We start from the raw sequence: 15,863 nt of genomic DNA on the forward strand, positions 1-15,863 counted from the left end.
TGTTCAATATTAGCTATTATTGCTATTGTTGTCAGTGCATTTCCTCAACTCTAAGAAGCACATTTTTCTACAGCCCAACGTATCTGAAATTGTGACGCATCTTATAATTGATGCATATATTTACTGTGGTACTGTGTTGCAGCAGTTACTTTGTTTTTCCCCAATATCATATCATTATCTATGGTCTGTCTTCTAATAAACAATTCTTAACATCAAGGCAATACAGATTTATAAAATAAGATCTTTAAATACAGAAATCCTTCAAAATTTATAATCTGTGCCTTTGGAGATAATTATCACTATAATATGAATCTCTGTAACAGAATGACTTGCTATTATCAGTCAGCAAAGATAAAACTTCAAAACATTTTCCTTTGTCTAACTATGAAAAGTATTAGTTTTTAAAAAAACCTTTACGTAGGAAAAAATCCTTTAAGATTCCATAGGAAAGAGGATGCTAATTTGAAATAGAGAAAGTGGAAGTTACCTCCTTCAGCCTGTTTCAGACATTGTAAATACAATCTGCCTTATTCCTTCCACAGAGCAGTCTCTGCAGCCAATGGTTCTGGAAACACAAGGTGTAGAGTTTCACAAACTATTACTCACCTAGTCTGTTTCTCTAAATTAGATGCATTGACCTCAAACACTTTCTTGGCATCCCATTTTTGTTGGACTTCTTTCTCAATCTTCTTCAAGAAGTCCACTTTGGTTGTTCTTTTTCTTTCCTATTGGACACAAAAGAGATAGACTAATACACTCTATATTTCAGCAGACTTGCTTTAAAAAAAAGAAAAAAAAATTTGGGTTCACACAGAACTGAGCTGTTTATTGACAGATTAATTTTTCCATGGTTATCTTTAAATTTAAATGAGTAAGACTAAAAATTAGGGCTATCATGACCTGATAGGGTTATCCACTTCAGACGTCAAAGGGATGACTAAAGAATTACTTAAATACATAAAAAAGCTGTGAAATACTTGTTTTTAATTAGATACTACAATATAACACCATTGTCAAATGTTCCTATTTAGTTAAAATAGATGAATACTTAGAAAAGCATAGGATGGTGCAGTGCCTGCTTGCCCAGCTGCAATTATGCCCACCAAAGGAGGATGGTGAGGCCTAATGGGTAGAGGCTGAGAGAGGATTAGTCATCTGCGTGTTCTTTTTTTCAAGGAAGCTGATGAAGAACTTCTCTCCAAAATGGTTAACAGGCTATTAATATGAAATTAAAATGAAACAACGGCAAACATGCCTCCAGCATATTGGATCTACCTGGCAACACTCCCATCATCCCTTATGCCACCCTTGGATGAAAATAAAAGGAAAAAACATACGTGATCACTCTAACTCTGAAAATGAAGAAGGATTAGAACTTCCCTCTCAGTATGTGACTCTGTGAAAAAGAATCAGCTACTAAAAGCACATGTGCTACAGCCGAGGTGGAACATGGGACTTATGTAACTGGCAACTGGGAAAGCTGGATACCAATGGACCATACACAATCTAATTCTGTTTTGAAAACTTAATATTAGTTTCTAGAATTTTATTTTCTTGTACAAAATTATCTGAACCGAAATTAGATTTTCTTCCCCTTCTTACACGCTAACATTTCCAGATTCTGCAGCATTTTCAAATGAGAAAATACCCTGGTTCTACGTATACTGAATACCTTTACAACCTACAGGGCAAGTGACCTTGCCAAGTCATGTCATGTCTCCCTCTGTCCTTCCACCCAACTATTTAAAACACGCTTTCTACTCATATCACAGATATACTGGATTTTTAGACAGCTATTTTTAAAAATGGTTACACAAATTTGAAGTACTATGCAAACAGGACTTCTGTGCAATTAAAAAAAACCCTAAACTTACCACTATTTCTTCAATAACTATCTTAAATATACCTTGTGTATTATGTAATAAAAATAAGAGTACTAAAATTGGGTAAGATTCAGTACAAATCTACCATAGAGTTGTCAACTCTGTTTTACTATTTTCAGTTTTATATTTTTTTTCTTTCTTTCTTTTTTTTTTTTTTTTTGGCCATGCTATAGGGCTTGTGGGATCTTAGTTCCCTGACCAGGGATTGAACTCCAGCCTTCCCCACTGAAATCGCAGAGTCCTAACCACTGGACCGCCAGGGAATTCCTTTAGTTTTCTTTATTTTAAATCAAAGGATTTGATTAGTAAATCAAGTTTACTATTCCTTTTTATTTTTTTAAGCAAGTTTAAGATAGAAGAGGACAAGCAACAGAAAGATGAAATGTCAGCTTACAAGGGGAGGTGCAATGATGGATTAAAAGAACACTGCCACAAAGGCAGAGAGGAAATAAGAAAGAATTCCACATTTGAAAAGTCATGGACATAAGTTTCTCTAGTACCAAAGGAAAATAAAAATGACAAGTAAATTTTTTATTTCTATAAATCCTGACCAGATCGTAATTGCTGTGAGTAGAACTTATATCAAAACACAAATCTGACCAAGTCAATTACTCTTCAGAGGTTCTCTACTGCTCTCTGGATAAAGTCCATACTTTAAACCTGGCACTCAAGGCCCTTCTTATCTCATCTTTGCCAGGCCCCTCCCTCTTCCCTCTCACCACCACTCCAGGCCTATTAAGCCACCTGCACTTTCCCAAGCGTGCCAAGCTCCCTCTCTCCCCTCTGGGCCTTTGTTCAAGCTATTCTCCCCGCCCTCATACCCCACCAATCTCTTTGCCTGGCTACCTCATCCTTCAGGTCCCAGCTGATCACCTGCCTTGATTCCCCAAGAGTGTATCAGGTACCATTCTTAATATATTCCTACCTACCAGTATTACCTCTATGATAGCACTAATCACGCAGTATCAGTATCAGTCTATCTTCCCCATAGGACTATAAGTTTGTTCACAGTGGGGACTGTGCCTCATTTCTCATTATATCCTCAATGTCTAAGCTTGTAGCAGCTCTCAAATATGTGTTGAACATTTAAAGATTTAAAAAGAGAAATGAGTAACACTGCCAGCTTTTGCATACCATGGCCATAACAAAATAACCTAAGACTAAGAACTGGGTTGCATATTTGAGTCAAGTTGCTAAGCAATTTGGACTCCTTCCCAAGAATTTCCATAAAACTAAATGTGGCTGCATAAAGAATTTCCTTCTCCAAGAAAGAATAAGGCCCTCCATCTATTCACTCTTTTCCATTCCTGCTACCAACCAACTTCACTTAGACCCTCAGCTCCTTGGCCCCCTCTTACTGCAAAATCCTCTTTTTAACAAGTAACCTGTAAGTTATAAGTAAGTCTCTCTATTCCTATACATGTTGACCCCTGTTTTCAATTTTAACATGCAAGAACTACCATTTGGAAAAAAGCTATGGCAGAGACGACAGTTTGCCTATGCGATATCCATTCCCTCCCTTTCTTACTCAGCAACAGACGCCCAACCTTACTTAGGGTAGTGCAGCAAAGGCAGTTAAGCATACTCTTCCATGGTTCCAGGAGAATTCACAGATTGGAGCTATGTGACTAGGTTCTGACAAAGGAGTTTTGAGCAGAAGAAAGTAAGTCACTTCCACCTGGCCCTTAAAACAGCCTGTACAACTCCTAATAGCCAACTTAATCTGTAGGTGGAACAGGCACACTGCCTAGGGCCCACAATACTTCTAGGGGCTCAACAAAATATTTTAATATCTTTTAGAATCAGAAGAAAAAATTAAACTTTTGGATAGAAGAAAAATCTTTAATAGATAATATTAATATATCTGTCTTTATACAACACAGTTGTCAAAGATAATTTCTAATATATTTTTTTTTTTACAGAGGAAGCAGCCCACAAAGGCAAAATTATCTAAGGCCTCATGAAGCCTTGTTGTACCTCCTATCCTAGGGTCATGCGTCATATGAAATCCCACTGTATCATTAGTAAATTCCTCTTTCCTTTAACCAACTTGAGTTGGCTTCCACTGCATGCAACCAAATAATCTCTCATATTTACCCAACTGGGTTGTAAACTCCTGGGAGACAGCAACTTTTAGAACATTTATAGTCACCTCAGCACCACATCCAATGCTAATAGACACAGAAGTTACATGACAAATATTTTTTGCTTAAAAATGACATCAACCACCCATGAAAGCAACAGTCTTCACAAGTTACTTAGAACTATGTGTTTCTTTTCACTGTACTGAGCGTGCTAAATGCACAAAAGCTCTTCTTTGAGGTCTCTGCTTCTCAGAAAAACTTGTTCCTCAAAACTCAAAGGTCAATTGTAATGAAATCTGATATTGACCCCAGCATCAACTTGTTGTATAACTTTGAGCAAGTCACTTGATCAATCTGAGTCTCAATTTCTTCATTGGTTGCTCAACTAATCAATTGGTTTGCTGTTTTGTCTCATTTTGTTTCATTTTGTTTTGTTTTGGGCCGCACTGCTTGGTTTGCGCAATATTAGTTCCCTGACCAGGGATCGAACCCATGCCCTCAGCAGTGAAAGCACAGAGTCCTAACCACTGGACAGCCAGGAAATTCCCAACAATTGATCATTTTAACTAGTTAAAAGGTTATTTAACAAGAGCAAAGTTCCTAAACTTTGGCCCTACTGACATTTGGGGCCAAATAATTCTTTGTTTTCAGGGGCTGTCATGGGCACTGCAAGATGTTTAGGAACATCCCTGGCTTCTACCCACTAGCTGCCAGTAGCACACCCCCAGTTGTGATAATCCAGAGTCTCCAGACCACATGTTCTCTGGGGGACAAAATCACCCCCAGTAACGAACCACTGAACTAGATAATAAACTCTTCCATATATTCATAGTATTCTGCAGTTCTTAAAACTTTTATGCACATTAACTTATTTGATCTTAACAACAACCCTAAGAGGTGGGCAACAATCGCCCTAAGAAGTGGGCAGACCAGCGATTACCATTTCAAAGATGATGAATCTAGGGCTTCCCTGGTGGCGCAGTGGTTGAGAGTCCGCCTGCCGATGCAGGGGACACGAGTCCGTGCCCCGGTCCGGGAAGATCCCACATGCCGCGGAGCGGCTGGGCCCGTGAGCCATGGCCGCTGAGCCTGCACGTCCGGAGCCTGTGCTCCGCAACGGGAGAGGCCACAACAGTGAGAGGCCCGCGTACCGCAAAACAAAACAAAACAAAACAAAGATGATGAATCTGAAGCTCAGAGATCATTATGCCAGCAAATGGTCAGGCTGGACAAAAACCCTCATCTTCTGACTTTTATTTCTGCTTTCTCTTAGTACTCTGGCCATATCCTAGCACCACTGGCTGTAGAACTTAGACAAGATCCTTAACCTCGTTAAGCCTCCATTTCTCTATCTATAAAATGAGAATAATAATTATATCTACCTTGTACTATTATTATGAGGATTAAGAGATAATACGCATGAAGGATTTAGCATAGTGCCGGCCCCATGGTAAATGCTCAATAATGCTAACCATTATCACAGAGAGACAACTAGACATCACGTGCTTTTTATCAGATGTCAAAATGGCATTGTGGTTATGTTTTAAGAGAATATCTCATTATATTTTAAAAACTTACTGAAATATGTATGGATGAAATGATACAGCGCCTTCAGTTTGTTTAAAATGAATCCTGACAGGTGGAGGAGGAGGTTCTGGGGAAGGTACGACTGAAACGAGATTGGCCCTGAACTGCCAATTACTGAAGTTGGGTGATGGGCACATGGAAGTACATAACACTATTATTTCTACTTTGTTCACTATTTAAATTTTCCAAATGAAAAATTTTAAAACAAAAAATTTAAAGTTGACTATTATCTTTATTACAACAAATCCCCAGGTCTAAGTCTGACATGTAACTAAAAGGTATTAAAACTGTCAAAACCGGGCTTCCCTGGTGGCGCAGTGGTTGAGAGTCCACCTGCTGATGCAGAGGACACGGGTTCGTGCCCCGGTCCGGGAAGATCCCACATGCCGTGGAGCGGCTGGGCCCGTGAGCCATAGCCACTGAGCCTGCGCGTCCGGAGCCTGTGCTCCGTAACGGGAAGAGGCCATAGCAGTGAGAGGTCCGCGTACCACAAAAAAAAAAAAAAAAAGTTTAAAAAAACCTCTATAAAATAAATATTCCTATGATATGAAGGAAATTACATTGCTTGCTCTTTACAAATACAATTATAATATAAAAACTAATTTTATATCCATGTTACTCCATGTTTATTATCTTATACTCTTTACTATTGGTAAGGTTTCTTCCAGAGTTAGAAAACTTTCATTACAGGAAGGTGCTTGCAAAAGAAATTTCCCCATAGTTTACAATTGCAAATAGTACAATAATTAAGAGAATGAGCTCCAGAATGGGACCAAATGAATTAAAATTCTACTTCTTAGTAGATCTGATCTCACCCCCTCTATTCTATACAGGAACATCACTTTTCTCTATCAGTTTTCCCTTTCTACAGGACAATTTCCATAAGCATACAACCACTATATAATTTCTCCTGTCCTTAAAAAAAAAAACCAAAAACAAACAAACAAAAAAAACCTCTTTTAACCTTCATCTATTACCCCATTCCTCTGCTCTCCTTTATAGAATTCTTCAGAAGAGTTGTTCATACTCATTATCTCCAGTTTCTCTCTTCCCATTCATTCTTGATCACACTCTTCAATCAGGACCTACGAGGCTTTATATGACCTACATCCACCCACCAATCAACCACCACCCACTACCCCTCAACACACACACATACACGTCATCATCATCATCATCATCATCACCTCCCGCTGGATGACAGTCCTTTGCACATACAACCCTCCTTGTTTTTCACTCCACTCACACTGTTGGCTCTGCCCGGAAATCTTTTCCTCCGTATAGCTGCATGGCTTGCTCCCTTACCTTCTGCCACAATGCCACCTCAGCAAAGTCTTTCTTGATCTACTCCTTCCTGATCTGTTTTTTTTGTTTATAGCACCTACCGGCACCTGACATATTTTACCACATACTTTAGAATGTAGCGCACACACACGTAAACACCATGAATGCAGAAATGTTTGTCTACTTTACAAAGAGGCGCTCAAAAACTTTTTGTTGAAAGGAGAAATCAATGTCACATACTCCTCTTTCTCCAAATCAGTTTTTAGAAACTTTGGTGAAATAACACACGTGACATGAAGTAGTCCACAAAGTTAAAGATATCAGGGCCTCGCTCATCAGCTAGCAAGAAAAGGCACAACAGCCAAGCCTTAAACGTGGGAGGCAAGGCCTCCCCATTCTTTAGAAAAGGATTTCTTCCCTTCAGGACAGTGGCTACCACATGGGGCCCCTAGACTCTGGCGAAAGCAGGTAACCAGCCGGGTTCCAAGGCCTGGCCTAGCGGACCCTCTTCCCGCCAAAACTCACCGCCATGGCGCCGCCCGTCCGACTGTGCAAACCCACGACGGTGACTTCGGTGATCCCCCTCAAAGGAGTGGTTACAACCTTTCCCCTCCCTCTCTGCGAAGCCAGGCCCACCACGACACTAAAGCACACACTTCGCACCTGATGAGGCAATCACGGGCTCACTAATTAAGTACCTCCGGGGGCATCTCATAGCCTGCTGGGAATCGTAGTTCCCAGACCCCTAAACCCCACGTCCTACAGGCATCTATTGACTACATTTCCCAGAGGAAAACAGGCTACGGAAGTGTACCCGATAAGCCACTCGGAGGGGACCCGGTAGTGACGTCATGAGCATGTTGAACTACAAAGCCCATGATGCAGTTCGGTGTCGCAGACTGCCGCGAGTGCTCCCTGACTGACGTGGGGATAGCCGGCGTTCAACCTTTTCACCGTATGGAGCTGGTTTGGGTGTCTTGTCAGGATGCCAGGATGCAAGGTGTATTCGTCCTCAGTGACTGAAGTGCTAATTATGCGTTGCCGTTGTGCACAGATATTTATCACTGTCGGTGGCATTCAGAAGTCCAGAATTTAGACATTTTGTAGCCATTTATTAACAATCTCCATTTTATTAAAGGAGAGGCTGGAAGCCTTCCACCTGGTCCCAGTGCCAAGCTCAGACTGTTTCATCCGTGTCACCAACCAACACTGAACTGTCTGAAGTACTAGTCACTAGCCATACTGTGGCTATTTAAATTAATTAAAATTAAGTAAAGTTTAAATTTTATTTCTTCAATCGCACTAGCCACTTTTCATGTGCTGGAAAGTCCATGTGCCTAGTTGTTACTATATCTCTGGACAGTGCGGATATAGAACATTTCCATCATCAAACAAAGATGTATTGAAAAGTGCTGATCCAAGACTTTCACTTTCTGGTGGTCAGATTAGTTACTCTCACATGCATTCCTTTATTAATTCAATAAATAATCATTAAGGATCTACAAAGCACTTGGAGGGGTGGAGGTGTGCCCAGCCCAGAAGTGTGTCTTCCTAATGGAATAGTGGGAAAAAAATTTTTAATAAAAATTTTAACAAAAATAAATTTTGAATTATATATGTGTAATATATATTGTATTTACATTTTTCAACAATTAGTTTTGAAATATAAATTTAATGATGGCCTAACACAATGCCTGGCACGTGGTATGGGCTCAATAAAAATTTGTTGAATGAAAGGAAGTTAAGAATGAACCTTAGGTTATAGAGAACCTACCAGTGGCTCTCCTGCCTCCAGGCTCTTACACGTACAAATACTCCACATCATTTTCCACACTCTCTACCTACAGCTACTAACCATTTAGACATCATTTCCTCACAGCCCAAGTCTGGGTTGAATGTCTGTTCCTAAATATTCTCTGAAGCACCCCCTTCCTGCCCTCCCTTGTGAAATTTATCTCACTGAATTTTAATTGCCTGTTGATTTATCACTAGAGTTAAGCTCTATGATAGCAGAGGCTGCCTAGCACAGTGTCCGGCACATAGTAGGTGCCTTGTAAGTATTTATTGAATGAATGAGAGAATCCTCATCATCCACAGCTCTTATAACTAGGGTTAGGCTTTCCTGTTCCAATTCTACCCTAACCAGTACTATTTGTCATCTTTGACTCATCAGCTTGCAATCCACGTTGGTTATTGAAATTATTCATACAACCAATATCTATTAAATACCTCCTATGAACATGACATAGAGGTAAGGTATAGTAGGGAACAAGACAGACACTGCCCCTGCCCTCATGGAACTTACAGTCTAAAGTGCATGAGCCATTAAAGAAGAAAATAAACAAGTGATTGTGTGATGACAAATTATGAAAATTATGAAAAACCTATCTCCATGCCTCCAACTGCATTCTTTTTAATTTTCCTATTTAAGTGACAAATATATTTTTCAAGGGTCACTTGGTTTTCATTCATTCGACAAAAATTTAATTCACTATCCTAGATGCTGGAAATACAACTCTTGAACAAGACAAGTGCAGTCACCTCCTTCTAGTGGAAGAGGCAAACACTGAAGCTATGGGAGCGATGGGAGGCCATGGAAGGGTTTTAAGTAAGGAAGGGACATGGTCCCATTTGTGTTTCATAGAGATCTTTCTGAAGAAGTGTTGAAAGGGAGCAAAACTGGAAGCAGAAGGCTGTTGCAGTTGTCCAGGTGAGAGGTGACAGTAGTTTAGACTTTAGTGGTGACAGTAAAGGTAGAGAAAGGTAAACAGAGTCAAGAGGTATTTAGAAAATGAAAGTTATTACAGCTTAGTAATATGGCTTTTTAATTGGGAATCATTGATTCTTTGCTATGCCATGTGGATTACCCCCTCTAGATAAATGAAATTAGAAAGGTAGCATAGTGGATATTAGCTCAGGCTCTGAATCAGACCAAGTTCATCATTTACTACCTGAGTGACCTCAGGCAGTTCAATTAACCACTGTAAAATAAAGGTAATAATAGTAAGTACCTCATAGAGGATTAAAGGAATAATATGTATTTAGGTATAAACCCTGTATATATATGCCCAGCATATAGTAAGCACTTTAAAATGTCAGATATTTTTATTACTATTTTAGGAAAATTGATCTATAAACACTAATCTGAATCTGATTAAAATAGAAAAAGCTTACCTGCACCGCATAATAATCTCTTTCCTAGCCTAACTGAGCTAGTTATCACCATATAATTGTGGGGTATGCCTTCACCAACTATCATATTGTGCTCATTCTTTAAAATGCCACAACAGAACTCACTTCTGCCTTATTTTATTTTGTTTTTCTTCCAAACCCACCCCACCGGTCACTCTACTCAATTCAATTGAATCAGCATTTCTAAATTCAGATGCATAAAGCTATAACTAGCTTTGGCTTGTCTCTGAGTCTCTTTATACTTGTTTTTCATGCATATTTACCTAGCTTCCCAACCTTTATATGACACAGTTCAAGGAAGGAATTGGGGGCATTTATTTTCATACTTGTTCGACAAACATGGCACTCAATAAATATAGTTGTCACTTCCCTATCCTATTAGACACCATTTGTTTTTAAATGGGTTTTTTTTCCAACATTAGTGTTCTACCTTAACTTTTATGTTTCCTGAATGGTGAACAGTTTTGTTTTTTTTTTAATGACCTAGGCAATGAATATAAAGAGAAGGAGATCCTTCTAGGCTTTATGGACTTTAGATGATCCCAGGGTTGCTCTATGTGCAGCCTCCAACAGTTACTGGGCAGCAGAGGAAGCGTGTGTGCAATGGCTGTGCTCACTGGCCTTGGAGTCAGTTGCCGGGGTCTGACTTGAAGCTCTGTCCTGTGCTAGCTCTGCTCCTTCAACCCTGGGACTCTGGGTCCTCACATGTAAAATGTGTGTGATGATAGTACCTACTTCCTAGGCCTGCTGTGAAAATACAATGAGCTATACCAAGGAAGGTGATTAGCCCAATGTGTGGTTCATGGGCTAAATGCTCAAGAAAGATTAATCTAAAGAGAAAGAAAGAGAAGTGGTGAATACTGGAAGCCAGTTTGATGAGTGCTGTGGTCTGGTCTGAATGTTTGTGTCCTCACAAAATTCATATGTTGAAATCCTAATGCCCAAGGTGTTGGCATTAAGATTTGCGAGGAGCTTAGGTCAGGAGGATGAAGCCCTTTTGAAAGGGTTTAATGTTCTTATATAGGAGAACCCATAAGCTCCCCAACCCCTTGCACTTTGTGAGGATACAAAGAGGAGCGTTCGACCTGGAATGGGCCCCTCACCCGGCCATGCTTGGCACCCTGATCCTCAGACTTTTAGCCTCCAGAACTATGAGAAATAAATTTCTGCTGTTTATAAGCCACCCAATCTGGGGTATTTTGTTATAGCAGCCCAAATAGACTAAGACAGTCATTTAATTAATGGGAATTCTAAATCTGATTGACATGAACTAGGAACAAGTAGCCATATTAATTAGAGAGACTTTTATATTTAGACAAATGTAACCAAATTAGAGAAGTTGCACTTCTCAAGTACCAAATTTTTGAGAAACCCCTGTTGCCTAGATTTCTCCTAAAGTGGTGATACTTGTAATTCTTGGGAATTAGAAATCACTCACTCATACCATGCCACTCCAGACTCGGGATCCACATGCTTCAGCCTGCTCTTGTCAACATTGCACAGAGCATTGCCAGCCGTGTCATAGGGTCATATGGGAAATGTGACACTTGAGTTCCTAGATAACCTACATATCTAAATTGTTACCAGCATTTCCATCACCATTGTGAAGTAGTCCAGGGGCTTCTTAAGAAACACAAGGAGGGAAGGAGAGGATGGACAGACGGATGGAAAAGAAGAAAAGGAGGAGAAAAAAAGAAATAGGTAAAGACAACCAATCACATATCATTGAGTTTCCAATTTCAGTAGCTATATTTTTAACATTTCTTTTGTGCATTTACGACACTTAGGATTCCTATTTTTACAATAACAATGAAATCAGACCGGAATAAACTATGTCTTTTCCCATTGTCTTTTCCTACTAAGAGATTTTACCTTCCACATCATCAAATTTCATTTCTCTGCTAGATCATACCAATCTACATTCATACCTATCTTCTAACCTAATGCAAGCAAGCAGACAAACAAGCAAAAAAAAAAACAGAATGAAATGCAAACACATCCTCCCTATCCCACCACACCTTTTGGTACCTTCATTGTTCTACTCCCCTTTACAGTAAAATTCTTCAAGAGGAGTGTCATACTATCTCTGATTCCTCTCTTCTCTTTCTCTCCTGAACTCTGACCAACCATGTGTTCACCTCCTCCATTTCATGGAATTGTCCAGGTCATCAATGACCTTCATGCTGCCAAATCCAATGGTCAATTCCATGTCATCATCTTACTTGATGCAAGAACCACATTTGACACAGTTGAAAACTCCATCTTTCCTGAGGCACATTTCTTCTTTCTCTGTTCTCCTCCTGCCTCATTGGCCAAGTCTTCTCAGTTTACTCTACTGGATATTACTCCCCTTCCTTCTAAATAGGAGAATGCCCTAATGACCTTTCTATCTAGGTATACTCACTTCCTAGGTGATCTTATTTAGGCCCATGGTTTCAACACACTTTACATGCTGATGAATCCCCAGTTTTTAACACAAGGCCCAATCTCTCTCATGAGCTCCAGACTCTCAGATCCACCTGTCTACTTGGCATTCTACTTGGAGTTTTATATTAATTATCTATCATGCCTAAGAAATTACCCAGAACTTAGTGGCTTAAAACAATAATAGCCATTAATTATCACTCACAATTTCTGTGGGTCAGGAGTTTGGAAGCAGCTTGTCTGGGTAGTCCCGGCTTAGGGCTTTCATGAAATTGCAGTGAAATGCTGGCCCGGGCTGCAGTCATCTGAAGGTTTTACTCCGGCTGGAAGATCTGCTTCAAACATGGCTCACTCACAAGGCTAGAAAGTTAGTCCTGACTGTTGGTAAGATGCCTCACTTCCTCTCAATGTGGGACTCTGCGAAGGGTTGACTGAGTGCCTTTGGACATGATGACTGGCTTTCCCCAGAACAAGAGGTCCAAAATAGGAGCTACAATGCTTTTTATCCGAGTCTTGGAAGTCAATGACTGTCATTTCTAGTGTATTCTGTTGATCATACAGACAAGCCCTGATCCAATGTGGGAGCAAAGTATACCTGGGTGTGAAAACTACAAGGTAAGGATCATTGGGGGGCATCTTGGAGGCCGGCTACCACTGTGTCCAATGTCTAAGACAATGTCTAATGTCTAATTCATGTCCCAAACTGAATTCGTGATCTACCAGCCATTCTCTAAATCTGCTCCTCCCTCATTTTCCCCATCTCAGGCCAAACACCTTGGTGTCATTCTTGATTCCTTTTTGTGTTTCATACCAACAATTAATCTGTCAGCAAAACTCATTGACTCTACTTTGAAAATATATCCAGAATCCAACTTCTTCTTACTCTCTTTCAGTGCTGGTCTAGTCCAAACTACCATCATTTCTCGCTTGGATTATTCCTTCCTAACTTGTTTCCCTACCTCCACTTTTGTCCCCTCCAGTCTGATAACCATGAGGCAGCCATAGTTATCATGTTTAAAAATAAAAAACTAAATCAGACAATTTTATTCCTCTGCTTAAAACCTTCAGTGTCTTCCAGTTTCACTCAGAATAAAAATTCAAAGTCCTTATCATGGCCAAGAAAGTACCCCATGATCTGGCTTCTTACTACTTCTCTAACCTTTTCTACCATCACTTTCCTCCTGGCTCACTCTGCTCCAGCCCTATTGCTTTCCTCCTTTCCTCAAACTTGCCAAATTAGTTCCTGCCTCAGCGTCTTTGCACATCCCTGAAAAGCTCTTCTTCCTGATATCCACATGACTAACACCCTCCAGACCACTGCTCAGCCCATCACTCTCTCTCCCATCACGTTGCCTTATTTTTCTTTATAGAAAGTATCCCCCCCAACATATGATATAGTTCTTTATTTGTCATCACTCTCCTCCTGCTAAAATAGATCTCCAAGAGAATGCCTATTTTATTCGCTGCTGTATCCCCAGGGCCTATAAGAGCGCTTTGCCTATGATAGGGTTGCAATCAATATTTCTTGAAAGAAAGAAAGGCTGAATGCAGGAATTGAAAGAGGTTAATCCATGCAGAATTCATTGGCCAGAGTGCCTGGCACACAAGGAGTATGAGTTATTATTATTTGATATGTCCCAATCCCAAGGGGCTTATTCAATCCAAGGAAGAGAGGGCAGTTGTCTTCTAATATCAGAGGAATAACCAGAGGGAACTGGTGTCTTGTCGGTCTACTGTTGCTATTTCCTGCTTAAAAAAAAAAAAGTCCCTACTGCAGTGGAGCTTTGCACATTTCTCCTGTTTGCTTTTCTAATCTGTAAGGATGGCAGACTGAGGTCCCTATGAAGATCTTTGAGAATGGGGCATGGACTATTTCTGGTACACACACATCCAGAGATGCCACTTTCAACCTTTTCTCCCTGTTGACACTGCTCTCTATGTGTGAAGCAACTTTCTTTTAAATTGAGATAATTGTAGAATCATAAGCAGTTGTAAGAAATAATGCAGACAGAACTTTTGCACACTTTTCTTAATTTCCCCCAATGGCGACATTTGCAAAATTCTAGTTTTATGATTTTGCAAATCATAATCAGAATATTGACATTGACATGTCAGACATGACAATCAGAATATTGACATGTCCATATAAATGGAACCATACAATATGTAACCTTTGGGGATTGGCTTTTTTCCTCACTCAGCAAATTCATCCAAATTGTTGCATGTATCAATATTTCCTTCCTTGTTGGAGGGAAGCATGGAATCGCATTCCATGGTATGCTGTGTCACACAGTTTAACCATTCACCTGTTTAAGGTCATCTGAGCTGATTCTTGTTTGGGACTATTATAAATAAAGCTGCTCTAAACATTTGTGTACAGGTTTTTGTGTGTGAACATATGCTTCCATTTCTCTGGGATAAATGCCCAGGAGTGTAATTGTTGGGTCATATGGTAGTTGCATGTTTAGTTTTTAGAGAAAATACCGAAGTGTTTTTCAGAGTAGCTACCATTTTACATTACACCAGTGAAGTGTGAGTGATCCAGTTTCTCTGCCTCCTTATCAGCATTCAGCACTGTCAGGTTTTTTTGTTTTTTTTCTTATGTTAGCCATTCTTTTTTTTTTTTTTTTGGCTGTGTTGGGTCTTTGTTGCTGCGCGCGGGCTTTCTCTAGTTGTGGCGAGCAGGGGCTACTCTTCGTTGCAGTGAGCGGGCTTCTCATTGCAGTGGCTTCTCTTGTTGCGGGACACGGGCTCTAGGCGCGTGGGCTTCAGTAGTTGTGGCATGAGGGCTCAGTAGTTGCGGTGCACAGGTTCCAGGGCATGCAGGCTCAGTGTGGCTCGCGGGCTCTAGAGCATAGGCTCAGTAGTTGTGGCACACGGGCTTAGTTGCTCCGTGGCATGTGGGATCTTCCTGGTCCAGGGCTCGAACCTGTGTCCCCTGCCTTAGCAGGCGGATTCTTAACCACTGCACCACCAGGGAAGTCCTAGCTATTCTTAGAGGTATTTAGTGTGAAGCAACTTTTTAAAAAATCCCTTTTAATGTAGTTCTCCTAGGAAAACAAACTGTCATTTCCATAACGAAGAGAGACTATTCCAATTGACTGACAGACTATTTGGCTGTCAACTCACCTTGACTTTGCATAACTAAGATTCAAGTGACTTTTACTGAAGTGACTTTTCTCTGAGCCAGGTGGGCTGCTCCAGGTGACCCAGACTCAGAAGAGACTGATATTTTGATGCATGTGTTGTTCAATTAGCTGATTATTTACAAATGTACAGACATGAGAGGGTCTGTTTGTAAGCATGAGCTTCCTAGTTTGAAATTCCACCAAAGCTTAATTTAACTGCATGTAAAGGAAGCAAATTGTGATTGTAAGGTTCACAGAGAAAATTCAGAAATGACCCTCAA

At 40.2% G+C, this 15,863-nt stretch overlaps 1 protein-coding gene across 1 annotated transcript in view; it reads right to left on the bottom strand.

Moving 5' to 3' along the window:
• Nucleotides 1-7,540, bottom strand: part of LARS1 (leucyl-tRNA synthetase 1) — a 64,843-nt gene extending 57,303 nt beyond the window's left edge. Inside the window, exons 1-2 of the mRNA XM_067732141.1 lie at nt 7,364-7,540; nt 607-725 (exon numbers count right to left, since the gene is read on the bottom strand). Coding sequence (XP_067588242.1) covers nt 607-725; nt 7,364-7,369 — 125 coding nt within the window. The 5' untranslated portion in view covers nt 7,370-7,540. The remainder of the gene's footprint in view (nt 1-606; nt 726-7,363) is intronic.
• Between the last annotated feature and the right edge of the window lie 8,323 nt (nt 7,541-15,863).

This window comes from Pseudorca crassidens, chromosome 3, assembly GCF_039906515.1.
Source record: "Pseudorca crassidens isolate mPseCra1 chromosome 3, mPseCra1.hap1, whole genome shotgun sequence".
NCBI lineage: Eukaryota > Metazoa > Chordata > Mammalia > Artiodactyla > Delphinidae > Pseudorca > Pseudorca crassidens.